This window comes from Mustela nivalis, assembly GCF_964662115.1.
Source record: "Mustela nivalis genome assembly, chromosome: 7".
NCBI classification, from domain to species: domain Eukaryota; kingdom Metazoa; phylum Chordata; class Mammalia; order Carnivora; family Mustelidae; genus Mustela; species Mustela nivalis.
The window spans coordinates 2,775,152-2,802,430 of NC_139026.1; the positions used below are offsets into that span (position 1 = coordinate 2,775,152).

The 27,279-nt window shown below is 57.8% G+C and overlaps 2 protein-coding genes and 1 long non-coding RNA gene across 7 annotated transcripts in view; 1 reads left to right on the forward strand and 2 right to left on the reverse strand.

Moving 5' to 3' along the window:
* TBC1D22A (TBC1 domain family member 22A) overlaps positions 1-18,504 on the reverse strand; it is a 299,948-nt gene extending 281,444 nt beyond the window's left edge. The window contains exons 1-2 of one of the 5 annotated variants that reach the window (XM_082739618.1): positions 18,287-18,503; positions 17,217-17,764 (exon numbers count right to left, since the gene is read on the reverse strand). Coding sequence is in view for 2 of the 5 variants with exons in the window: in XM_082739616.1 (XP_082595742.1) it covers positions 18,287-18,348 (62 nt within the window). In the remaining 3 variants the exon portion in view is untranslated. Of the gene's footprint in view, positions 1-7,264; positions 7,446-17,216; positions 17,768-18,286 lie in introns of those variants that run through there. The other 4 variants (XM_082739617.1, XM_082739616.1, XM_082739615.1 and 1 more) reach the window with 4 other exon arrangements.
* On the forward strand, positions 77-17,210 carry LOC309870570 (uncharacterized protein; the record flags this gene model as incomplete). Its single annotated transcript, XM_082742929.1, has 3 exons — positions 77-194; positions 13,289-13,481; positions 13,830-17,210. 3 exons carry the CDS (start codon positions 77-79, stop codon positions 14,707-14,709), a joined length of 1,191 nt encoding a protein of 396 aa, XP_082599055.1. The 3' UTR covers positions 14,710-17,210.
* Positions 18,505-18,872: 368 nt separating the features above from the next.
* LOC309868635 lies at positions 18,873-26,388 on the reverse strand. The gene is made up of 3 exons (XR_014313759.1): positions 25,985-26,388; positions 24,826-25,125; positions 18,873-24,115 (listed from the first exon to the last, which is right to left on the reverse strand). It is a non-coding gene; the product is annotated as an uncharacterized lncRNA (long non-coding RNA).
* Between the last annotated feature and the right edge of the window lie 891 nt (positions 26,389-27,279).

The window sequence follows — 27,279 nt, forward strand, 5'->3', positions numbered from 1 at the left end:
CTGGTTCCCAGGAAGCCACACGCCTTGGGGAGCAACTCCCCATCCGCTGAGCGGGTCCGGGGGCCCACCCGGAAGGATGAATGGCGCTGCACAAGCCCACGCCACACGACAGGGCACTCAGCCTGTACAGCAAACGGACCTCAGCCCAGGGAGCCACAGCCCTGACCGCATCGCCCGGACCTCAGGCGCCGCTGGTGAGTGGCCGCTGGGAGCCAGGAGTCCCTGGCATCACTGAGTTCAGGCGGCCTCCACTCTCGGACCGTGTGCCACCGGCAGGACCACAACCTAAGACTGAAATGCCCATCTGGTACCATTTTGTGTACAGACGAAACACAGAATCACAAGAGGAAGATAAACGTATTTTTGAGAAGGCTTAGTGGCTTTATTATACAAGTCTTCTGGGGGCGCCTGAGTGGCTCAGTTGGTTAAGCATCAGGTGATGATCTCAGAGTCCTGGGATCGAGCCCCACGTCGGGTTCCTGCTCACAGTGAGTCTGCTTCTCCCTCTGCCTCTGCGGCTCCTCTGCTCGTGCACCTGCTTTCTCTCTTTCTCCCAAATAAATAAATAAAATCTTTAAAAAATAAATAAATAAATTTAAAAATAAAGACTTCTGCTCGTCAGAGTGAACCAAAACAGCCCCTGCGGCAGACAACCACAGCAGTCTGCTGAGCGGGCGCAGCCCACACCTCTTCCTCCGCGGGGCAGCGTCCAGCCGGTGGAGGCCTTGTGACCCAGCACAGCTCGGTCACCACAGTGCTGGCCCTTCCTCATCTGCCTGGAGCACTGGTGTGAGGCCTAGAGGTTCCCAGCCACCAGGCCACAGTGTGTGAGGAAGGAGCAGGAGATACAGGCCTGGCGGGAAGACGAGACAGCGCACGGGGTCCCAGGAGGCAGTGCGGCCCCGCAGGTCCAGGCCCCAGCCCCCTCAGATGTGAACCAAGCAAACCCCAGTTCGGTTCAGCCACTAGCGGTGAGGCCTCCGGTACAGTCCCTGCTCAAGAGACGCCAGCTGGCACCCTCAGCGGGACACCGTCGGGGGGTGAGCGCGGTCAAGCAAATGCGTACATGGAGGCCTTTCGCGCACAGAGGAATGTTTTCATTTTTAAAAGCAGAAGGAAATCCTACCTTTTTCACTAAGCATTACATCATGACTGTGTCCCCATATCACTACCGTTCAATGTGCTTAAATGCATTTATTCACCCAATGTCCATTGCTACACACCAGAAAAGGTACGCTCTGTATTAAATTTAAAAACATAATCGTGAGATAGCCACACAAGATACCTCTACACACTTCTCTGCAACTCCTTGGGAATCTATAATTAATTCCAATTGTTAAAAGTTTCTAAAAGTCCTGGGGCACCTGGGTGGCTCAGTGGGTTTAGCCTCTGCCTTCGGCTCAGGTCATGATCTCAGGGTCCTGGGATCAGGCTCTCTGCTCAGCGGGGAGCCTGCTTCTCCCTCTCTTTCTCTCTCTGCCTGCCTCTCTGCCTACCTGTGACCTCTGTCTCTCTGTCAAATAAATAAATAAAATCTTTTTTAAAAAATAAAAAAATTAAAGTCCTAAGAATAGAAAAAAATAATTTAGAAAATAAATAAATAAAGTCCTAATAATAGAACAGGCCCAACTCATCGCTGCCTATGCCACCTCCCCAGACAGAACAGCCTTTAATTTCACTCTGACCCACTGTATAACTACACCATAGTTTGTCTTCCAACGTGAATCGCCACAACACGTACACGCCCAAGGGGGTCCGTCCACAGCAGCGTGGTTGGCAGAATAATGGCTAAACATGTTACGTCCTAACCCCAGAACCTGCAAATGTGTCACCTCCCTTGGCAAAGGGGGCTTTGCGGATGCAACCGAAGACACAAGCCCTGAGGGAGCAGCTAGGCTTATCAGGTGGGCACAATCTAATCACAAGTCCTTAAAAGTCCTCCCTCCTTCTAAGAGGGAGCACAACCAGAAAGACTGCTCTGATCAAGGCTACACTGCTGGCTGTGAAGACGGAGAAAGGGGACCACGAGCCAAAGAATGGAGGAAGCCCCTAGAAACTGCAGAGACTAAGGAAATGGCTTCTCCCTAGAATGTCCAGAAAGCCCTGCCGACACCTTCATTTTGGCCCAGCAAGACCCAGGCCAGACTTCTGACCACCTACGACAGAATGGAAGTGATTATAAGCCAAGAGGGTTATGCTGACTTGTCAGAGCAGCAAGAGAAAGAGAAGAGAAGAGAATGGTGACAGGCGACAAAGCCGTCGTCCCGGCTTATGGAAGCTTAGAGGTCTCTGTGGTTAAGTCAACCTCACTCTTCTGCGTTACACCGGCCTCTCCTCTGGTGATGCTACTTAAAAAGGTCCCACCCCCAACTGCAATCCCGACTGCTGGAACAAAAACACCACACAGGGGGCAGCTTATAAAACAAAGACGTTTATTCCCCCCAGTTCTGGAGCCTGGAGGCGCAAGGTCAAGGAGGCGGCAGATTCGGTGTCTGGTGAGGGCCTCAGCGGGTGCCTTCTGCTGTGTCCTCACCTGGCGGAAGAGGCAGGGAAGCTCTCTGGGGTCTCTTTTATAAAGGCCCAAATCCCACCGCAGACGGTTCCAGGCTCAGGACCTCCTCACTCCCCGGAGCCCCCACGTCCTAACAGCAGCCAGGGCTCCCGGCGAGTTCTGGGAGCACAGGAACACTCGGCCCAGCAGACCTACCGAGACGGTGCGCATCTCCAACTGTGTCCTGGTTCCACACTGCTGCGGTTTTGTTTTTTACTCACAAGTTTTGAGTTACCTAGAATTTATTTTATTTTGCTACAGACTGCAGAAAACTTTTTAAAAAAATAATCCACTGCTCCAATGACACTGCTTAAACCCTCTCCTATTCCCTACTGGTCTGCAGACACCATCTTCAATACACATGAGATTATTCTATACTGGGGCATTTTTTCAGTTTTCCATTCGTGCCTCCGTGCTTGTGCCTGTGGCACAACATTTTAATTACAGAAAACGTTCCCTTTTATATCCTAAAATGTCTGAGCAAAATCTAATGGACCTCGTCCGGCCCCACTTTGTAGCGGGCGTGGTGAAGAGTACCAGGCAGCCAAAGCCAAGCACACTGGACGCCAAACTCGCAAGAATCTTTAAGTTTACCGATAAAAATTTTAAAAGTGCATTGGTATTTACAACAGTCTAGGAGGGCAGAAACGTGGAACCTGGAATACTTTCAACAGAATAGTCCTCGGCTATGAAACACAGCACTGGCTCATGCTACAACACGAGGAACCTTGAAAATGTCCCACGACATGGGGGCCGCCAGGCATAAAACAATGCCTATCCTACGATCCCACTGACGTGAAGTGTCTAGAAGGGAGACGGGAGGGAGACTAGTGGGTGCTTGGGGCGGAGGACGGGAGACTGGGTGACAGCGAAGACGACGGGGCTTCTTCTTGGGGGGACAAACATATTCTAACGCCGACCACGGCAATGATGAGCTAAGTCTGCGGAGACACCACACCACTGACTCTGATCGTTAAACCAGGGAATGGTGTTGTACGGGAACTTAAATGGGTGAACTATTATTATATGTGAATCTCAATGAAGATTAAGTTTTTAAAGGCAGCGCAGCTTCCGGCTGGCTCCCTTGGGTTCTCTCTTGGAACCCAGCCACCGGGCTCTGAAGAAGCCCCAACTAGCCACGAGGGGAGCCCACATGGAAGCACGAGAGCCAACCGCTTCAGGGGAGGTCCCCGCCGAGGGCCGGCATCAACCGCAACAGGCGTGAGGCACAAGCCTTCTTCTGATTTCCGTCCCAGCTTCTGAACCGTCCCTGTGACACCATGGAGCAGACACGTGGCATCCCCACTGTCACCAGTCGGGCCCACAGAATCCGGAGAGTCTGGGGTCTGTTGTTGTTGTCATTTGAAAGAGAAAGTATCAGCCCACGGAGGTCAAGCACAACCCCTCTGTAGCATCCCTTTCCAGAAATCTCTTGGAGGCTCCCTTGACCTTGGTAGAAGGTTTCCAGTTTTCAAGAACCAAACAGCCTGGGTAATTGCTTTCAGCTTCAGCTTCCTCGTCCCAGAAATGGGAGTAAGAACTTATAAGAAATGAGACCGTCATACTGGGAGCAGCTTAGCGATCACTGAGTGACCTACGGGCAGCATTCGCCAGTACTGTGCACCTACCCTACTGGCTTGCCCCCTTCTCTGTGTCTCAGGACGTGAAGACAGCTCCAGACCAGCAGGCAGGGGGTCTCTGCCCTCTCTGTGCAAGGCATCTGCACGAGTCGCACAGCAGCACGGCGCGCTGCGGGCCCCTCCCTGCCAGGACGGCGGCGGCGCGTTAATTCTTCACAGGCACACCACTTGTGTTTATTGAGCAGAAAATGTTCCAGCAAAGTTCAAGCTCAGACTAAAAGGCATCTCATTTTATCTTATTAAAATTGCATTTTTATCTGGCCTTGCATAGCTGAAAAGAAAAACAGGCTTCAGTGAAAGCCATTTTAAAAGAGTAAGTGGCAACTAACACGCCTACCTCATTCCACATAATGAGACTGTTCTTTAAAAAATACGCTCACCAATAAACTTTTTAATAAATAGTACTGCTTAAAAGCACAACAGTAACTCTTTGCTTTAAAGAGGACCCCAGTGATTCCTTACGGAAAGCAGATACACACGACATGACGGCACTTCCAGGCACGTGCCATGAGAAACCCTCGCGTGAGGACACAGGAGACAGGTTCCGCGGTGTCGCAAGCAGGAAGAAAGAAAATTCAAGAAAACCCTTCATACGTTAACAAGTGAAGAATGAATTCACATTATCCATTCGCCCATTATCAGCTGGAACATGAGTATAAGGGAACACTAACCACAGCAAACACAAAAGAAATGCAAGAACCAGGATCGGTAAACTTAGAAACACACTGCTGAAGACGAACTTGCGTAGGCCCAGTTTGACATCACTTACAGAAAGTTTTTAAGAAGAGATGATGAAACTATCGATCATGTTGGATACATACACAAGCAGTCAAACTCCTAGTGCGGGACGGCCACAGAAACAAATTCTGAATAGCCAGAGAAGCGGAGGCGTGGGAGGCGGGGACACTGGGTCCAGGGAAAGGATGCGGTCGGTGGCTTCAGCTCTGTAACAGCCAAGTGTGGGAACAGTCCCCAGGCCCATCAACGGGCAGCCTAGCCACACACCGGAATGTACTAGCAGGTTCCAACAGGGAACCAAGAGCTGACACCCACTCCCACGTCGATGGAGCCTGAGAACATCACACTCGGTGAAAGAAACCGGTCACGAAGACCACAGTCCTATGATCCAGGCACAGGAATGAGCAAATGTCCAGAACAAGCAAGTCTGCAGAAACAAACAGCAGATGCGGGGCAGCCGGGGCTGGGGAGCAGGGAACGGGGCGTCCCTGCCGGGGAGCCTGGGGTTTCTCTGCGTGCTAAGGCCAGTGTTCTAAAATTGACTGTGGCGACGACTGCCCAACTCTGCACACAGACTAAAAACACTGTACACTTTCCATGAACGAGACAGAGGCTATGCAAATGATGGCCCCACAAAGATGCGGAGAGGGAGGGAGGGAGGGAAGGAGGGAGAAGGCAGGCAGGGGGGCGGGGGGGGGGGGCGCGGGGGGGCAGGAAGGGAGGGAGGGAGTGTGAGGAGGAGGAAGGGAGGGGGAGCGGGAAAGAAGGGAAGCAGCAGGAGGGTCTCCTCCCTGACCCGGTGTCTGGGAAGGCTGCTGGGCCACGGTGGGTGAGCGGGGAAGGGGAAGCAAGGCACACCTTTAAACCTTCGAAGCAGACCCTTAAACACGTCCGAGTCCCCCTCTGCAGCCCTGAACAACGGAAGTCCCTAATGTACCCGCACAGAACCAGACGCTCCAGCAGCTTCCAGTGAAAATGACAGGCATGGATCACCCCCCAAGACCCTGAAACTTCACGATTCACTCGTTGCCAGCAGGCAACAGCGCAGACCATAGCCGCATTCTCTGGGCGGGAAGGTCTCCGTCCTGATGACCGCAAACCGAGCGGCCATGAAGGATTCTCAGACGGAAGAACAAATACACGAGGACTCCCGAAGCGCCATGGATCCCCCCTGCGGCCCCACAGAGGCTCCCATCCAGGGGAGAGGGAGGCGCCAGGACCAAGGACAGCACCGCACGGGCACGCCAGGGATGGGCAGGGGGAGAGACGCTCCAGGGATGGCGCCCCAAAGAGGACCCCCTCGAGACAGCCCCCAAGTTCTCAACAGAACACACCCCGCCCGCACAAGGCACAGGGAGCCAGCACTGGACCGTCACCACCAGGAAGGGCGAGGCAGGCAACGAAGACGGTACAGCTGAGGCTCGCTGCAGGCAGGAGGTGGGAACGAGGGGCACCCCCAGATGGAGGAGGTCACAGGTGAGGACAGGCTGGAGACACGGGTCAGCCGGGGGAGGCCCAGAGAAGAGAGATGGGGGCCCCGGAGCGACGACTGCTGGCTCCTCAGGACTCGGCCCCGCCGCCTTTACAGCTCGGGGCAGGCAGAGTGTAATGAACCAGCACAGCACGCAAGGCTGCCCGAGGGCACCTGTGACAGCCAAGTGCTTGAGCCTGGCCTTCCCTTGGAGGGCACCCTTCATTCAGCAGACACGGGCTGACCCCTGCTGCGGGCCAGGCTGTCACCGGAGCTGGGGTGCCGCTGGGGAGCAGGGACACAGGGACAGCTGGTCCCTGGCTCCAGCGATGACGGGCGAGCATCCCGACGCGGGTGAGCACAGCAGCGGGAGAAGCAGGAGGGAATCGAGCAGTCACGGGCAGAATTCCAGAAGGAAGGAGGAATGCTGCGTGGCAAGAAGGCGATCCTCTCCCACATACCCCAGCAAACACTTCTCTGGTTTAACTCACACACACACACACACACCCGACACCAAGGCCCCGGCTTGGAAACGAAACTGACAGGCCAGGGACCAGGGCGGCTCCGTGTGTCTTGGGGAAAGGCTGGAGTAGCGAGGCTGAAGCAGCCCCGAGGGAGACAGTGAAGCATGAGAGGAAGGAAAAGTATAGGAAAGACACATCCTAAGCATCAAAAAGGAAACTAAGAGCCTAACCCAGCACTTAGGAGATGCTCGCCTGCATCTCAGTCGCGGGGCACCAGCGGGCAGGTCAGGAGCCCCGCCGCGGCCGGCAGCCTCCCGGGCCGGGCCCCCAGACTGCGCCGCGCCCCCTCTGTGCTCGACGCACTTCTCTGAAATAGGAACTCAGTTAGCAACGAACTTACCATCAGGCTCGCTCGAACACACCGCGACGTTCCCCGGCTTTATCAAATATTCAGGAGAAGTAAGTTTTCCAAGGGAATTAACTTTGGAGGGTTTCAGAGGAAAATGCATGAAACACCATTATCACCACAGCAAAAACTCCAACATCCCTCCACCCACAGCAGAGTCTGGAACTCTCCGCCCGTGGAGGCAACTGCAGGAACAGCTGGCCCCACGGACCTGCGTCCGAGTGTCTCTCGAGCCGTCCCAGCAAAGACAGCTGTGCCACCCCGCCTGGCACTGACGCTCGGCCTGTCCCACCGCTCTCGGCCGTCTAGTGCTCCCGCGGGGCCATGAGCTCCCCACAAAAGGGATGGAACTTGCCTCCTGTCATGCTCCTTGGGACCCCCGAGAGCCCAGCAGAGGCTCAGGCAATCATTGGGTCGATCGGCAAGGTGCCCCACGGACGTATCCTGAAATAGATCTTGGAAATGAGCACATTTAGGTCAAGCATTCCTTCACAGGAGAAGAGCACCGTGTGAACGCACAGGGACAGGAGACAGGCTGGTGGCTGTCCAGCGGGGGAGGGGGAGGCAAAACAGGTGAAGACAGGCAGGAGGCACCAACTTAAACAAGTCCCAGGAAAGTGATGTGTGCACACGGTGACCATGTGTGGTGACGGAGGTTAAGGACAGGCTTGGTGACCATCTCTGGACACACACACCAAATCATCACGCTACGCGCCCGAAACTCAGAGCGTTCCACGCCTGCCAGACCCCAACCCAAACAAGAGTGACAGGGGCGTGTTATGGAAAACAGGAGGTGAGAGCAAGAAGCAAGCAAGCTTGGGAATTAGCAAGAAAAGCGCCCGGAGTGGTGGCCGGCCACGCCCAAGTCCCTCCCCTGCATCCTCCTGCCCTCCAGACACGACGCGCCCAGCCCTCTGACCTCGCCCAGCCCTCTGACCTCGCTCTCCGACCCCAGGCCACCGCACCCCCTTCCTGCCAGGCCTGTCCGGAGGCTTCTGAGACGGCCACACATTCCTGACCTCCACTCCCCACAGCTTAGGACCCAACCCTGCCTTCTTCCCACTTTATGGGGAACCACGCTCTCTCCTGATACTCCTGCCCACCTCCCGGTGAAGGGTTCTCTAACAGCTGGCTCTGGGCACCACTGCCAACTGAGCCACACCCTCCCCACCTCGCATGAACGGGGCCACGACAGAAGGCAGCTCTGCCCCAGTGGCCACACTTCACGCCCACTTCTCACGGTGCCCAGCTCCAGGACAACCCCACAGATGAGGCAGAAAGACCGACAAGCGTCCCAAGCCTCCTGCACACTTCATACCCTCTGCCACCAGCTGCTCCTGGTGCTCCCTGGGCTGCCCGTGTCTGTGGCATCAAAAACCCACCTGCTGTCCCCATCACCCTGGCTCGGGGCTCAGTCTCTCGTTCTGACCAGGTCACCAACCCCTTCCATCGCCTCATCTCCACGAACAGCAATCCAAGAACCCGAGGGCCCCCTTCCCCCCACCCCGAAGCATACCATCCACATTCAGCCAATCTCCAGGTCCCCCGAAACCCTGAACCGTTCCCCACATCTGCACCGTCCCCTCTGTCAACGCCTCCCACTGCTGCCTCGGTTGTGGTCTCAGCTCTGCCAGTCTGGGGACAGCTTCACTCTCCAGCTCAAAGTCTGCAAGGTCTTCCTACTGCCCTTGGGGAACAAGTGGAACCTTCCCGATGCCTCTCCCCCCTCCCCACACCACCACCCTTGCCTGGAGCCAGCGCTGGCCTTCAGCCCCCCCAGCCCCCACCCGCACTACTGGCAGTCTGACGCCCAACCTCAGCAGTCGGTCCCTGCTGGCAACGCTCTTGCTCTTCTCTCTCCTGCTCGCCTTTTCCTCAGCTGGGCACAGAACACCCCCACAGCCCAGCACAGACCTACAGGCACGGAAGGTCCTTCAAGGTCCGGTTTGAGGTCCCCTCCGCCCCCCACCAGCATCTCCCTCCCCCGCCCACGCTGCCCCAGGCTGCCCTGCTGGGGGTCCAGGCCAGCCACTGTGGGACCTGGTGGGCGCACAGAAGGTATCCAATCAATGCTTACTTTGTTACACAAATATTTGAATGATTGAACCTTTTACATGTGAAGGAGTTAAGTTCCACAGGAAAGACAGAAGTTGAGCACCCTCTGACCAGCTCTGCATTTCCCTTGCCTGACCCAAACCCGCAGAGCCGCTGAGAATCAGGTGCATCCACGAAGCCATGTCTGGTTGAGACAAAAAATGCCACGATGGCTCTAGGGACAAAAATTGATCCAAGAGAGAAAACAAAATGGGGCCCGGAGCCACCCGCCCTCCCAGGCAGTCCCACACGCAGCGCAGCACCGGGCAGCCAGGTTGGGGTCCAAGAAGGACCCGCAGTGCTAGCGGCTCGCAGGGCGGGGCGGCTGCCCTGGCGGAGACGGGCTCACTCTCCGGCTCACTCTCCGAACAGAAGAGGTGGCTCCTCCCCCACCCAATCAGACAGCCCAACACCCTGAAAAGAGGAAAACACCATCACAAAGACATAAAGCTTTTCTCTCCCAGAGCCCGCCTGAATTCTGGAAGCTGAGTGCCCCAACACTCCTTTTAGGGCCCCACCCCAATAGCACACCACATGGTCCCACCAGCTGGCTGGCTTCACCACCTGCAAACAGAGTCGCCGGAAAACAAGAGAAGCAGGTGCATCGGCACCCTTGAAAGGCCTGTCCCCCGTCTCCCATGTCCACAGTGGCACCAAGGGACCCGAACCCTTTCCAAGACCCTGCCCTTCACCCTGCTCTCCACACACATCATGCCCAACGCCCTGTGACATCCCGGTCACCCTGCAGAGGGCTTTCCGTGAAGGATCAGGAGCTCATCCAGAGGACAGGGACCGAGCTCTGTTCGTCTCCTCGGGCATAAGCCTTAGGGCCAGCAAGCCTTATTCTATCTTTCAGTTTAGGACAAATGTTTTCTGAAAGAAGGGTCCTTTCAAAACTGGAGCAAGGTAAGCGCGGGAACAAGTGGAGAGCTGCTCCACGGCACGGGTAAGAACCGTACTGAGAGGGTCTGGCCACCTGCAGCATGGCCAAGCTCAAGTGCACAGGCTGTGTGAGAAGGAAGCCGGCAGACGACAGACATGCCCGCTGGGGCACAGGGCACACACCAGGCCAGGACGGCTCCTCCACGGCACCGGCGGACTCCAGACCCTCGGAAGATGGACCCCAGGACGGGCAAAAGCACCCATACGGGCCCCAGGGAACAGAGCTAATGCCGTCGGGGTCCAGAAGTGTACGGCCCCGAACTGGCACACGTCCAAACTCAGAGGCGGCTCCCTCGCTCGGAAGCAGCAGGGCAGGGCACACGCAACCTTGGTGGCACCCTCCATGCGGGGAGGAACACACGTAGGCAGGGCTGCCGCGGGGCCTGGTGCGCATGCTTCCAGGCCGGCTGTGCGAGCTACGGCGACAGCATCTGCAGCCCCTCATTTAGGCGACCGCAGACAGCCCACGCTGTTCTAACCACTGATGGCTACAGGCACCTCTGCGACCCTCGACACTTGGGCTGGAATTTCCATGTTAACCCCCAGAAAAGAGGAAACAGCACTTCAGAATGGGGGAACAGAAAGACTAGGGATACTCAAAACGAAAGTCCCCCAAGTCCAGGGCCCCAAAAATGGGAAGAACGCAGGCTGCCCCATTCCCTCTGGGCCTCCCGACCCCTCTGCCTCTGGTCTGTGGAGGGAACATCAGGGCGAAGCCAGAAGAAGCGGTCCCTCTCCTCCTGAAGGAACCCCAGACTGCAAATCTGAGCACATGGGAACCAGGTTCCCCACCCTCTAGGTCTGAGGAGCTGGACGAGGGCTGAGCCCAGGGAGCTCTGCTACCTGCCTGCAGCCCAGGCTCCCCAGTCGGCAAACCCCCGGCCACGGGGAGGGTCGATGGCGTGCTACACGGCAGGAGCCGGCAGGAGAGAAGCGGCCGTGCAGGTGCAGTGTCACAAGGCCCGCACTGCCTCATGCGGGGTGTGACACAGCACCCCGGCCCAGGACCTCTGTCCGCAGCCACACTCCCAAGGCTGGTCATCCCCGTGCCCAGTTGTGTGCACGATCCCATGCGAGGCCCGGGCCCCCCGAGCGGACCCGTGCTGCACCCCGAAGGGCCTGCAGGGCCAGACTCCACACTGGGCGCGTCTGAACATGGAAAAGCTGAGGAGTGGTTGGAGACGGAGCTGCCCGAGAGGCCAGGGAGGGGCAGGTGTCCCTCATTGGCCCCGGGTCACTGCACCACTGTCCTTCTCCGTGCTGCACGCAGGCAGGGCTGGCCCAGGGCAGCGTGGGGAACAGAACAGAAGCGGGCTGCCAGGGCACTTCAACTGGTTCCCACCCATGACCTCCGACAGTGCCTTCACAGCACTCGGGGAATGGAATACTTCCTCTTGCTCTCAGCTCTTAAAAAAAAAAATTTTAATCGAAGTCATTAGGGATTTATTTAATCATTTCTGTCCACACTTAAAATAGACCCATAGGGGCACCTGGGTGGCTCAGTGGGTTAAAGCCTCTGCCTTCGGCTCAGGTCATGATCTCAGGGTCCTGGGATAGAGCCCCACATCGGACTCTCTGCTGGGCAGTGAGCCTGCTTCCTCCTCTCTCTCTCTCTGCCTGCCTCTCTGCCTACTTGTGATCTCTCTCTGTCAAATAAATAAATAAAATCTTTTTTAAAAAATTGACCCAGGGGCACCTGGGTGGCTCAGTGGGTTAGGCCGCTGCCTTTGGCTCAGGTCATGATCTCAGGGTCCTGGGGTCGAGTCCCGCATTGGGCTCTCTGCTCAGCGGGGAGCCTGCTTCCCCTCTCTCTCGGTCTGCCTCTCCATCTACTTGTGATCTCTCTCTATCAAATAAATAAAATCTTAAAAAAAAAAAATTGACCCATAAAAGTCTTGACTTGCTACATTTGACAAATACATAAGAGAGAAAAAACATGACTCATATTTATTTTTCAAAATTATTTCCAGGCCAGCTAAAAGGCATTTGAATAACATGAAACAGGAGCACAAGAAACAAACAAGCAAAAGGAACTGTGTACATAGCACCGCGCCCCCCGCCAGGGCTTCCCAGGCACTGGCACGGTAAGACCATCTCCACTCACAGACGGAGCCCAGAAGAGACCCGCCCGCGCAGGACACACAACTCCCCAGCTCCTCACGACCCGGGAAAAGAGGAATAAAACCGCACTCCGTCCAAACAGCCACTTCAAAAATACAAGCAAGGAAATAAACAGGTTTCTAGAAACAAGAGCAAGCGGGGAGCCTGGGTGACTCAGTGGGTTAAAGTCACTGCCTTCAGCTCAGGTCATGATTTCAGGGTCCTGGGATCGAGCCCCACATCGGGCTCTCTGCTTAGCAGGGAGCCTGCTTCCTTCTCTCTCTCTGCCTGCCTCTCTGCCTACTTGTGATCTCTGTCTGTCAAATAAATAAAATCTTTAAAAAAGAAAAAAAAAAAAAACACAAAAAAACAAGAGCGAGCTGGTCAGGGCAGGAGCTCCAGGCTCCCGAGAGAAGAGGCAGGGCCTCCGCCTAGTTCGTTCGTGGACCCAAGAAGACACAAGCTATGGGTGGAGCCCTTCCAGCTTTGCTCCCGCCCTTCAGGGCTAACTGCACTCCACAGAGGTGGGGGGGGGGGCGGGAAGACAGATGCAGGTACCCGGTCCACATTCAAGGGCAGGACTTTGCAGGGCCGCGTGTGGAAGGCCACCCACAACCCTTCCCATCCGACGCCCCTCCCGCACGCTTCTCCGACCACCCTCCTCAGGCCCACGGGTTTTTTTGTGGCTGCTGTTAACAATCTGCCACATACAGCGGTTCAAACACACCCATTTATCATCTTAAAGTCTGGAGGTCAGAAGTCCAGAACAGGTCTCAGGGGGCTAAAGTCCAGGTGTGGCCATTGCTGCACTCATTTACGGATGCACTGGGCAGAGTCCACTTCCTACTCCCACGGGCTGTTGACAGAATTCTGCTTCCTGAGGTTGTAGGACCAAGGTCCCCGCCGGCTTCAGGCAGAAGGTCACTCCTGGGGCCGGAGGCCACCACACCCCCCAGGGCTCATGGTCTCTTCCTCCATTTCCAGAGCCGGCAACGGCCGACCAGCGTGCGGCTGCTGTAGATCCTGACCACTTGTCCGCGCTCGCTCCGCGGTCACCCAGGTCACCCAGGACAAGGTAATGTCTCAGGTTTTCTGCAGACATTCCCTCTCCTTTGCCAGGTGACCTTGTTCTAGGCTCCAGGGATAAGGACATGGACCTCTTTGGGGAGCGCGACTCTGCAACCACACCCCATCCCTCCAGCCAGAACGCTGCGGGTCACCAACAGCCTACGCTCCACGCTCCAGCCGCAGCCCGAGGCAGAGCCAACCCCCCTCCGCCATCCACCCTGTCCTCAAGGACCATGAACAGGCCCGAGCGCCTCCCTTCAGTGCTTTCTCACGGCTCTTTTCTGGGGCCTCCCGAGCCCTGCCCGCCTCCCACCGGTCTTCTCACAGGGCTCCCCGGCTCCCTTTCTCTCCGCAGCCCCGGGGACCCCCGCCAGGCGCGCTCTGACGCCCATCCCGCATCTCCGCCGCTCCACGGGCTGCCCCTCTGCATCTCCAGGGCTGGGGTCAGGCGTGACCTCTGCTGGAAGGGCGCGGCCTCGCACTGCCGCGGGGTCCTATGCTTCGGCCCGCGCCCCCGGGTGCTGACCTTCGAAGCACATACAGACGTGCTTGGGTCTCCCTCAGCCCCGCGCCCCCCAGAGCCACACTTCTTGGCTCAGCCTGCAGCACAGGACCTGGCACACAGAGGATGTTCTGGACGCACGAAGGGCCTCTCCTCCGCCCATGAGCGACGGCGGCCTGGTCAGTCTGTGGAGCGGACGTCTCACCAGCTCGGAGACGCCTCAGGCTGTGCCCGCCGGAAGCTGAAAGCGCTCTCCCAACACCGAGAGCTGTCCCCCGCTCTGGCTCTACCCCAAGCACCCGCGGCCTCGCCGGATCCAATCTGGGCCCTTCTGGCCGCCATCCCACTCACAAATGTCACCCTTCCCAGGCCCGCCGGCCACACCACCTCCTGCGGGAAGAGCCGAGCCGCCCCAGCCACCGGCGGACCGACACCGGAGGGCTTGCTCGGATGGCGCCTCTTCTGGGAGGCCTGCTTTGGCCATCCTGGCACCAGGAACCCTGCCCACGCCACGTGCCTCCGACCAGCCCTCCCAAGGCTCTGTCTGAGGCTTCCATCCCAGGATGACAGGTCCCCCCTCCCCACGGGTGATCTCTTCTTAACTGAGCCGTGTCTTTATTCTCTGACCTTCCCACGCCACTGCAAGCTCTGTGAGGGCACTGGTTCTGATCTGTTTGCTCACTGGTGTATCTCTGGAACTGTTATGGGCACTGAGTGCAGGTTAAACAAATAGCTACCAAAGGAATAAAATTTTCAAATTCTCAAAGCTGCTCCAAGAGGCTTTCTCTCATGCTCATCAAAGAGAACTAGACCCGACCAAATAAATATGCACCTGGAGATCCCAGCCGCTCAGGACAAAGCCAGCTTCTTCCGGTTACCCTGGCAGAAGCCCAAGGCCCCGAGCTGACATAACGGGGTGACAGTCACACAGAGATTAGTAGAAAAAAAAAGGCTGAAACCCAGACCACAGAACCAAGTCAAAGATGCTTCCACCGTATCACAGAGCCGGCCTCATCCGGAAGAGGAATTTCGAAGGAAGCTCCCGCCAAGAAGACGACCGAAGAGCCAGCGTGGGGGGCGACTGCCAGACCGCCTCTCCCGCTGTGGGAGACCCTGGCCAAATCACTACTCCCTCCAAAGGCGCCTGGTGGCTCCGTGGGTTAAAGCCGCTGCCTTCAGCTCAGGTCATGGTCTCAGGGTCCTGGGATGGAGTCCTGCATCGGGCTCTCTGCTCAGCAGGGAGCCTGCTTCCTCCTCTCTCCCTGCCTGCCTCTCTGCCTGCTTGTGATCTCTGTCAAATAAATAAATAAATAAATCTTAAAAAACAAAAGAAAGAAAGAAATCACTACTCCCTCCAGGTTAACGCGGAAGGCGGGCCGAACCATCACCATTTATCAGCACCAACAGTGCAAAGGGCAGAAAGGCGCCTCCGGACACCCGCAGCGCTCACGGTCTGGAGAAGAAAACGAGCACACGCCAACGATGCGGAGTTTGATACACAAACAGGACTTCGGCTCAGACGGCGGGAAAACACGCAAGGCTTTACAAGGAGGTGCCCTGGAGGTGACTTTGAAAACTAAAAAACTAAAATAAGCCAGGCACAGGGGAGGAGAGGGGGGCAAAGAACATTCTGAGCCGCTCGGAGAGCATGGAACGGACAGCGGTATCACACAGCCTGGACAGCAGGGGACCTGCGAGTCACGCAGTACCACGGAGGGCGATGTGGCTCCAGAATCGGGCAGGGCTCCGGTTATGAAGGGCCTTCCTATGCTCCTCCACATGGCATTTCAGAGGAATCACGCAAGGGCCTTCACCCGAGCCAGCCTCAGGGAGCGTCAGCTGTGAGACAGCGTGCGGCTTTGGATCTCCGAAACACTAGGGAGCTGCCACACTTGCAGGCCACCAAGAATCGTGCCGGGCAAACACTAAGAGCTCAGTGACCACCTGCCATTATTGTCGCGAGGACGTGTGATGAGGGAATGATTGCTAACGAACTGGTAAGGGCTACGCTGGTGAAAGACCCTTAACAGTTCTGTGGTCTGCGGTGAGTCTGTTCACCCTCCGCGGTGCTTCCGGGGCTCGGGTCCACACTCCAAGAGCGAGACGATCCTGGGACGCACTGAAAGGGCCAGGAGAGCCGCAGGCAGCGGGCCAGGACTCCGCCAGCGCTGTGCTCGTGCAGAGAAGGACGAAGGACGCGGCGATCGCCACAGGAAGTGAGCTACTGACGGCCGAGAGAGCCGGCCTTCGCAACCCCTCCCGGAGCCCAGAACAGCAGCACCGCCAGAGCCAGACCGCAGGAGGCGCGGGGCACAGGCCGCTGGGCAGGCCTTTCCAGCAGGCCCGCCCTCTCCTCTGTGCCCTGCTCTCTGCAGGGACAGCCTCTGGCAGCTCTCCAAGCCTCCATTCCAATCTGTAACACGCGAAAACGCTTAAGACACGCAGAGTGCCAAAATCAGAAGGAAACGGAAGTCTGTGTCAGGTGACGCAGAACCTCACAGAAGCTGGGGCCCACGTGAGCTTCCTGTGCCCATCATACCATGAAAGATACGGATCCTCCCGTAGTCTGCAGGCTTGGAGTCCAAAATCAAGCTGCGGGCACAGCCATACTCTCTCTGAACTCCTCAGGGACGACCCCTCCTTGCCCCTTCTGGCTTCCGCTGGTTGCCTGGGACCGTTGGCCTTCCTGGCCTTACGAACGCACGTGGCAGGAGAGCTTCTGTGTGAACGCACGGCCCCAACCTCCGCCTCCGTCTTCACATGCCATCTTCCCCACCTCTGTCTGTGTCCACATCTCCCTCTTCTTTTAAAGACATCAGTCCCTGGACGAGCAGTCACCTAACGCAGTACGACCTCATTTTAACTTGATTACCTCTGCCACGGTGCTATGCCCCAATAAGGTCACGGTCACAGGTTTCCAGGTGGACATGACGGGGCGGGGGGGGGGGGGGGACAGTACTGAACCCAACACAAGGACAAACTACCACGAGGCACAGCCATGGGTCCAAGCGTTATTCACCACGATAACTGCACGCTGCAGCTCGACTATCCCTGGAGCTCGGCTGGCTAAGAATCAGTTTCTTTAGACTGAGGAGGAACCAAAACCTCAACGCCGAACGGCAACACACAAAAGCTCTCCTGCCCCGTGGCTCGCTTCTCCCAGAGTCTATGCTCTGGAGCACACGTCTCTGTCACTGCTGGGACCTCCCATCCTCCGCCCTTCCAGAATTTTCACATCACCTTGACCCTGACGTTGGTTTTGAAGAAAGCTCTTTTCTTCCTCCAACACACACAACCCCGGGCGTGAAGCGGGACCTCTGGCCGCCTCTGAAGTCATGTGTCTGAGCGGCCGGTAACTCACTGCTACCAACTCCCAAATCTCTGACAACGGGATGTTTCTGGCTGAACACAGGAGTTCCAAGTTCACATCTCTGCCACCCGCCCAGTGCGGGCCCTGTGCGACGTCTAAGAATAAGCCGGGCTTAGAAACGGCCCGGGGAGGAACTCCCACACCACGGTTCCTAACGTCCAGTACTCGGACGCTGGTTTCCAAACAGAGTGACCGCGTCTGGGAATCCTGACGGCTGCTTCCTCCAGTCCCGATCGCCAGCCGCTGGCTCCTCCCAGGCACTGTCCACGCGCTGTCTTCACGTTGCCGGCCAGGCCAGCGCTCAGCGACGGGCGGATCAGGACTTTGGCGCCCAACAGCTCCCAGGGGGCACCCAGGCCACTGCATGCACTTCCTTTACGGGCGGGTGGTGCTTTTTCTTTTCGTCGCTTGCTCCCTGCTGCTGACTCAAGAAAGCAGATGGTTCTGAGGCCAAAAGTGGGGCTCGTGGAAATTCCCCGGGCGTCTCAAACCCCCCCGAGCGACTCCTCGGCGAGGCGAGCGCGGCCGTCCGTCCGCTGCACGGACAAGGAGGCCATTCAAGCGGGCCGAGCCGCCACGCCCCCTCGCAGAGGCCGCCGCCCGGCTAGCGCGGCCCGCCCCGGGCAGTCCCGCACTCCACCCAACTCCTCGCATCGCGACCCGAGCCGGCCCCTCTCGGCGCCGCGGGGAGCCCCGGCGCTGCACGGGGGACCCTGCCCGTGTCGGGACACACGACTTCCCCGACGTACGCGCTGCCACCGACCTCCCAGACCCCGCGCTCGGCCCCCTGTGCCCCCGACGCCCCTCACGTCCCCAGCCGTCCCCCCGCAGCCCAGGCCACCGTTCCCAGACCCCCGACTGCCCCCGCAGCCCAGCGGGCCTACGCGCCCACCTGACCTCTGACCCCTGACCCCGACCCGGCCTCCCCCGTCACACCCACCTGCCCGGGACTTTGCTGCTGCTGCGCTTCCAGAACTGCTTCCTGGCCCCGTCGCTGGCCATGGCCCCTCCTCATCCCTCAGACCCGCGGCCCCGACACCCCTAGCGCGGCCGGCCGGCCCCGGCGGTCCCTTCCCGAACCCCGGGTGGCCCCTCAGCGGTCCCGGGACTCCCGAGCCCGGAGCCTAGAGGCTCTTCCGCCTCCTTCCGGAAGTTGTGCCTACGCGCGTCCGGAAGTCCCGCCTCCGTCCCCGGCGCGCCGGACGCACGGCGCGGGCGCTGACGCAGTTAGAGCGCGACGCGGGGGAGGCGGGAGGTGGCTGCGGCCGGGGCGGCTGGGCTCGGTGTCTCGGCGGCTGACGGGCCCACGCCCGGCTCCGTGCTCCGCTGCTCGGCGAGGCGGCGGGAGGGGCGCCCGGGGCCGTGCAGGGGGCGGCGGGGCGGCGCGGAGCCCGGGGGCGCGCGGAGCCGCCGGCAGGGTTCGCAGAGCCGGCGCGGAGCCCGTGAGGGCGGAGGGGTCCGCGCTGGTGCGGCGGCGGCGGGCGGCCCGTTCGGTCGGCCGGCCGGCGGCCTCGGCCTCGGCGCGCTCCGAATCCCAGAACCGCAGACGGCTGCGGGGCGCCGGGGCTCGCGGCTCAGGCCTCTGCCTCCGGCCCGGGTCCGGATCGCAGGGTCCCGGGGCCGAGCCCCGCGTCGGGCTCCCTGCCCAGCGGGAGTGGGGCCCGCCGGCCCTCGGCCTGCTGGGGTCTGGTCAGTAGATAGGATGGTGTGAAAGAGGGAGGCGCCGTCTGCGCTGGTGGCGCGCCGGCGCGGTGCTGGGTGCGCTGGGCTCACACGCCCGCCGAGGTGACTGCCAGGTTCGACTGCTGCGACTGGACACGGCGCCGGAGGACGCGCACTGGATTTCTCTGGGTCGCAGAGCAGGGTCCGAGCGTCGGCGGCGGCCGGGGTCAGGACCGCCGGCAGTTCCGCTCGTGGGAGCCGCTTGGCCCGCGGCCGCCGGTTCTCCCGCGGAACAAATCGGATTCCTTCTGCTTTCCGACGCCTCCTGACCTCGCTCTCGCCGTTTGCGAGGTTCGGCGCCAGGAGCTCTACAGGCAGGCCGCGGCCCCATGCCGGCCGCCCCAGAGCCGGCCCTTCCTGGAGCAGCGGAATGGCGCTCACCTCTGGGACACCAGGTCTGTGCCCTTCGCACAGCGCCTCGCATCCACCCTGCAACACTGACGCCGCGGCAGTAGCCTGGGAGACCGTGCAGGCGCGGCCCAGGTCTCCCGCCTCTGAGTGTTGGGTGGATGAATGACCACCGTGGGAACGCTCCGGGCGTCCCCTTTTGTCTCCATAGAAACTAGGAATCTTCCTGGGGTGATCTCAGTGGATCCTTGGTGATCCCCCAACTGACACACACTCGGCAGGTCCTCAGGGCTCCTTTGCTGCATGGCCTGATGAATTCTTCCAGGATCCTGTCCTCACATGACCTCAGGGAATCACCAGAGATCTTCCGATGAAGTGTCGGTGGATCCTCAGGGACTCGCTGACGCGGCTCAGGCAGTCTCCTGGGATTCCCTTCTCCTGAAGCTCAGAAAGGCCCCAGGGATCTCTTCCCAATGTATAGCCCCGAGTCCTCAGAAATCCTCCTCAGAGACTGGCTCCGAACAGGCTCCTGGGTCCCCTATGGACGTCACAGGGGAGCTAAGGAGTTCGCAGCTCTTCTGGCTCGTTCCAAGAATCAGTGAGGTGACAGCAGGACAAAGATGATAGAAGTAGAGTTCACAGAGAAAAAATGGACATAGTCCGCGACCGGCTCGATGCAATTATAGCATCTTAGATCGGTTGTCCCTATGGCTTGAGGATGCTTTCCTGCCTCGTGTCTCCTGGGGGAAGGAGCAAGACTGACACCAAAACTGATGAAGGCTTCAGGACCCACTGAGCAAAGGGTTAGTAGTGCCAGTGACGGAAGCAGGAGAGCAAGGGGTCAGCCTGTTTGCAACCTACATTTATAATAGGTTTAGGATGAATTGCGCCGAGGTCACAGATGTAAGGCTTCAGCCAAGCATGAAGTTAGAGGACAGATTCGTCTCCAGATGAGGGATGGGAGGACCTGCCAGGGCAAAGTCACAGGAATACGTCCGCATCGTGAGCAACATAAAACAGGAAGCCAAGAGGAGACCATCCCAGAAATGGATTTTGGCCAGGGGGCATGGTAGGGATAGGATGTGAACGGAGCATTTAGTAGAGGTCCAGGTGTAGAGACCAAAGCATAGCAGATCTAGAGTCTACGAATGGGATGTCTGCAGGCATTAAGCAGGAAAGATGCAAGAACCAGAATGACTGACTCGGAGCCTTTGGTATTCATGTGTGCAACACGTAATTTTTAAAGATGTATTTCTTTATTTGAGAGAGCGCATGGGGGATGGGGGCAGGTGGCGGGGGTGGGAGGGAGAAGCAGGCTCCTGGCTGAGTGCAGAGCCCAACACAGGGCTCAAACCCATGACCAGAGATCATGACCTGAACCAAAGAGTCAGAAGCTCAACAGACCGAATCACCCAGGCACCCCTTGCAAAAAATAATTACTGAAAATTTATTCATTTGAGAAAGAGAAAGACCATGAGACTGGGAGAGGAGGAGAAGGAGAAGCCCCACTGAGCTAGGCACCCAACACAGGGCTCAATCCCAGGACCCCAGGATCATGACCTGAGCCAAAGGCAAATGCTTAACTGACTGAGCCCCCAGGTACCCCAACAAATAATCTTTGAGCAGCAAATACAAGAAGCTTACTTTCACTAAGATTTAAGCTAATGAAAATTAAATGCAAGAAATGTCGTTTCACACGTAACAGATGGGCTAAAACTTAAAAAATCTGTCAATGCCAAAATTGACAAGGATGTGGATTTGTGAGCAGTGCAGAATGAACTGATTCACTGCTGGTGGGAGTACAAGTTGATTTAGTGATTCTCAACAGCCATCTAGCCATTTCTAGTAGTTAAGAATGCATATACTCTACAACCCAGCAATTCTACTCTTGGTGTGTACCTTAGAATAACTTGCCCAAGTGTGCAAAGACAGGAACATTAACAGCAACATGCTGCTACAGCCGGCAAGGGAGGGTTATAAAGTCATCTATGAGAGAATTGACAAAATGATACATACTTATGCTATAGGAGGCTGTATGGTAACGAAATGAATAAATTAGTTCCATGTATCAACACAAATGAATGTCACAATATTAAGTGAAAAAAAAAAAGTTGAGTGTGAATACGTGTGCTATTTAATTCCATTTTTTAGAGTTAAAAAATGCTAAACACTAAATTCAGGAGAGGGGTCGCCTCTGGTGGGGACTTTGATCAGTAAGTAAGGAATTCAAGAGGCTTCAGTTTTATTGTTATGCTTTCTTTCTGGTGGCAGAGGGAGTACATGCCACTATTGTTCTATTACTTATGGTTTCTCCCATGTATATAATGTGTGACAGCCTATGACTAGTACAGAGCTCTTACTGCTGTGTCTGTGACCACACTCTTGGAAAAGGATGAGACACTGAATGAGCAGTGTTCACTAAGAGGCATGGAGGGGGTGGGGCGATCGATAAGATCTGTGACTGTAGTTTAAGGCAAGCGGGGGTGATAGAACAAAATGCAAGGAGTGGTTCCGGGGAGAGGGAGCATTGCCAGTGCAGCAGGGAGACAAAAGTTTAGAGTGCTGGGTAACAGGTGAGTCTTTGCCACAGCTGCAAGTGATGTAGGTCGGGTTCCCCCAAGAGACAGATGCTTGCATGTGGGTGGCTTCCTAGGGACGAGAGGTTGAACGGTAAGGGGCCCCGGGCCCTGCAGAGATATCCTGAATTGGGACCAGAGTGTGGGGCCTTTGCACTGTGCACAAACCAGTCATTGCAGGGCTGCCCCTTGGCGGCGGGGGGCAGGGGAGCATACAGCTGTGGGCAGCTCCATGAGGGACTTCTCTGAGCCATCAGCAGCCAGCACTCCCGGCCACAGAGGAAATGAAAGCCTTCGTCCTCGGGGTGAACCTGGACAGCACACCGTAGTGCTGACTGCAGTCCACCTTGGCACCACTCAGACCCCCGAGTGTCACAGGGGTCACCATTGGAAGAGCATCTCCAGGATGCTGCCTGCTTCCTTTTGTGGAAACTTACAAGAGGAGGGTTGACATAATCTTGGAGCCACATCGGTCAATCACTCTGTGCCCCGCCCACTTCCTATTCCTCTGCCCATACCCACTGCAGACTCCCTCTGCAGAGGGAATCTCTTGCAGATTCTGGACGAGCTACCTGGTGGGGTGACCCAGACTCTCGTCCTAGAGGCTTCGGACCCTCGATCCTCACACCCCTTTCAGCCCACAGCTGCCATACTTGTCCACATGCCATCAAAATTGGGCAGAAAGGCCAGTTCGTGTAGGTGCCAGACATGTTCTCCCCTGGCCCCACTGGGCAGTAGCGCCCCTACCTCCCCTGGTGGCCGCAGAGAGACCTCTTTCTTCACCTGGCTAGTCTGCTGGCCCGAGGAGCCGTGACTCGACATTGAATCAGACTCTTACCACATCCTTTTCTGGCAGCATTCCCCCTCTGGGGCTCGGGACCTCTAGAAGAGAAGATTGTGAGAATGGCAAACAAAAGCGGATCCGGTCCTGCGTCCCTCCCCCTACTTCCCACACCCATGTCTTTACTTAAAGGGGTCACGGGCACATAGAGCGCCCTGATTCAGGGACTATCAACTCTGAGCTGAAAGGAAGCGTCATTGCTCTGTCTGGCAGCAGCTTCTGGGCAGTGCAATGTATGTGGGAGGGCCCACGTGTCCCCCTGCCACAGGCTCACCGCTACCACCTCCTTTGCTGTAAGTGGGGCCCCTGGACCAACACGAGTTTGCACAGAGCCTGGAGGCTGGATCAGACTCCCTGAAACCCACACACAGGGCACATGTCCGTGAATCACTGGGTCCTACTGCCTCCACTCACATCCCCCGTGACTAGCCTACACACAGGGGATGCCAGCGAGTGTAATCTGGCCGGGTGTCCGCTCCCAGCTGGGACTGCTGGGTTCTGCTACTGAAGAATGGCGGGCGGGGTATCGGTGGACAACAGCAGTGTGTCCCAGCCTCACAGGGTGTGCCATCAGCTCCCACCTCTGAAACCAGTGAGGAAAGACGGGCAGTGTCAGCCTCCACCGCAGGGATGTGGACGTGTGGAATCCGCTGCTGCCCGGGTGAGGCTTGGGAGCACTGAGTGGTGTCCCTCCCCACCTGTTTCATGGCTCAGGCTGTGTCCTCTGTCTCCCTTCTCTCCAACTCACCAGCGCGCCCCAAGGTCAAAGGCCTAGCTCGGATGATGCCTTCAATGGGGAATAACAGGGCGTTGGACTAGAGCGCTTTAAATCCACGAAAAGGCCAGAGGCAGGCAGCTGGTGGAATGTTCTGTTGGCTGAGTCACTCGGTGCTGCAGGGGACTCTGAGGTGCGCACTCCCCCAGCACCCAGGTACCCAGTCCCCACCGCAGGGAGGGCTGGTGCTGCCCATGCCCAGCCCGGGCTCTCTGGGAACCATCTGTCCTGCGTCCAAGGGGGCTGCCTCACCGCCAGGCCAGCCCGTGCCCTTTAACTGGCCGGTGTGGGGAGACAAGGACCTAGCCCCCTGTTCTCACCTCATGCCGCCCCGGAAGGGCTGTCCCAGCTCTGGGCTCTCCAGACGGGACGGATCGGACAAGGTTATCGTGCCGCGTGGAGTTCAACCTCCGCTCGTCTCATCCTGCCCCGAGTCCCTCACTCGCTCACAGGCACAGCTCCCAAGGGCACCCTTGGGATAGCCGTGTATGTGCTAGTCAGGGCTTCCTGGGGAAACAGAAGCAAGGCGGGGCGTGTATATGAAAATATGTTATAAGGAATCGGTTCACGGAGGCTGAGAAGTCCCACCACCCAGCGCCTGCAAGCCAGAAGGAGGGAGAGCCGGCCGGGGAAGGTGAGCTTAATCCCAGCCCAAGCCGCCAGGCAGGAACAGGACAAGTTCCTCCTCCTCCTCCTCCTCCTCCCCCTCCCTCCCCCCCCCCCCCCGTACCTGTATTCAGGCCTGAGGCCCACGCGTGCTGGGGAGGGCCGGCCACTTTCCCCTTTTTCTCCGGGTCTGCCAGTTCGAACTCAAATTTCACCCGGGAACACAATGCAGATACGCCCGGACGGAGTTACTCCTGGCACACCATGGCCAGTCTGTCAAGCTGACACATGAAATCACCCAAGAAACCTCCTCCAGGGGCCTTTCCTCAAATCCACTGGCTCAGACGAGACTAATACAACCGAGCTCAGGCGTGCGGCCTCACGGTCACAAGATGGTGTCCCAGGTCCTCTGCCACGTGCTCACGCCAGTGTCCCAGCTAGACGGGGAGGGAAGGAGGCCCAAGGAGAAAAAGAAAAAACGACCTCTCCCCCCAAGTCCTGTTTTATCCAGGAAGGGCAACCCACAGGCAGTTCCTTAGGAGGCGGAACTGCGTCCGGCCCTGAAGGAGAGACCGGTCACTAGGGAGAAGCGGCCGCTGGCTTGGACTCACTAGAACTTCCCCTCGGGGCGGAGGATAGGTCACTTCCCATCGGAGCAAAAGGTCTCAACCCACTAGGATTTCAGGCTGCTGTTTGCAGGGAGGCGGGCGGATCGGCGGGTGGGAGGAGGAAGGTGGGAGACACCAGAGGCACCAGGAAGGCTCCCAGGGCGTCACCTAGAACTCAGGAAACAGAGCCTCCACTCCTGACTCCTAGTCCCACGCCCACGGCTCCCCACCGTCGCCCACACCCCTGCAGCACACCGACCTTAGCCACCCCAGACACCAGGGGGAAAAGGCCCCCAGCTGCCTCTGTGGGAGCAGAGACAGGAGACAGGAGCCAAACGAGACCACTGACCGGAAGAAGGAAGGGGGAAGTGCCCAGCCCACAGGCGCTGTGGGTCACCCTTCAGGCACCGAGTCCTCACACAGCACCCTATCCCGCCACCCCGGGCTTCTCTGTCCTTCGCCTTCACAGACAGCTGGAGGCAGCCCCCCACCCCACCCCAGCTGGAGGCAGCCCCCCCACCCCATCCCAGCTGGAGGCAGCCCCCCACCCCACCCCAGCTGGAGGCAGCCCCCCCACCCCACCCCAGCTGGGGGCAGCCCCCCCACCCCACCCCAGCTGGAGGCAGCCCCTGACACCCCACCCCAGCTGGAGGCAGCCCCCCCCCACCCCCCGCCCAGGGAACCTGCTCAGTCTGAGGGAGGCCTGCGCATCTGCGGGGTGGGATGCTCTCTCTGCCGGGGTCCGACATAGCCTCTTGTGGCCAAGAGACCTCAGACTGAGTTTTCTGCTGAGCACTAACTCCTGCCTTGAAGAGGAAAAAAGGAAACAAATTCGCATTCATAACGACCCAGAGCAATACAGATCTCCTAAAATCTTAGTCGACTTCTGTCCATCTGTCTCTGGTCAGTTCCAAGGACTGGCATCCAAAACCAAAACTCTTGCCAATGGGGAGAATTCAAACCAGAAACTTCTTTGTCCCAGCAGGAGGCCATGGGATTTGGCCTGAACACCCCCTCCAACCATCATCTGGTGGTCCCCACGATGGGGGTCTGGGAAACAAATGCTGCCCTGGTGAAGTACCAGGCCCGGGCACTAGGCTGCAGACTGCATCCCCAGCAGCACCCCACAAGAGAGGGCAGACCCTCTTGCCCAGAGACTTACCTCTGAGGAGCTGCTTGAGACAGTCCCGGGGCTGGGCTGGAAGTCCTCTCGGCCTCCACCCCAAGATTTCCCTGCTAACCCACCAGCCTGCCCGCTCAGTTCTCATCAGCTTGGCTTGAAGTGAAGTCTTGGTTTTCTTGACCCCCGGCCATCCGGGAGAGGCAGAAAGGATCTCTTCTCAGCCAAGTTAATTGTTCAGGCTTCTCTGCGTTTGGATAGGCCAGTTTCAGGCCTGTGATGCCTCGATGTGGCTCTCAGGAGTTTGCTGAGCGAGCCACCCCAGATACAGACTGTGCGGGCTCCGGCTGACATCCCAGATAGCCCACGCCCCTGAGTGCAGAGGAGACAGTCCTGTTTGTACGGGTCTCCCAGGGCTGCCGAGGCCGATGACCGCCAGCTAAAGTGCTGAAAACGGCTCAGCTTGTTTCCTGCAGTTCTGGAGCTCAGAAAGTCCAAATGCAGGGTCACAGAAGGACTAAACTCAGGGTGTGGACAGGGATGCCTTCCTTCTAGATGCTTCCTTGCCTCCCCAGCTTCTGGCAGGCACCGATGGTCCCTGGCTTGTGGCCTCTGCCTGCATCTGGAAACCTCCAGCCTCTACCTATTCCCACTCCAGTTCCTCCCAGACCCTTCTCACAAGGACCCGCTCAGATCACGGAGCACCACCGCTCCCTCTCCAGGCTCTCAAATTAATCACGTCCGCAAGCTCCATATGAAGTAACACTCTCAGGGTCCGGGGGTGGGGGGGGGAATGCAAAGATATTTGGAGACCATTATTCAACCGACTATGATCTTTCATGACATCTAGCAAAAGTTCCCAGTTTTCCCCCGTGAGTGACGGAGCTCTCCTTCCTGCCCCTGCCCCTCACTCAACTTGGCCCTTTACAGAATTCAGGGTCTGCCCCCAGACACATCCCACTTCCTAGTACAGAACTCTGCATGAGTTAGGATATTGGCAGTTGCAGGAAATAGAAAATCCAACTTAGATGGGCTTATGCTATAAATTTTTTTAATTTTATTTATTTACTCATGAGAGACACAGAGAGAGAGGCAGAGGGAGAAACCCAATGTGGGGCTCGATCCCAGGACCTTGGGGTCATGACCCAAGCTGAAGGCAGACACTAAACCGACTGAGCCTCCCACGTGCCTGGGCTTACGCTGTAAAGGGAATTTCTCGGTTTTCACAGCTGAGCAAGCCCAAAGGTGAGTGGGAGTCTGGAGAGGGGCTGGAACAGGACAATGGCCCCCTTGAGGTTCCAGGGTGCTTCTGTGGGCCACCTGGACCATGTGCCCCC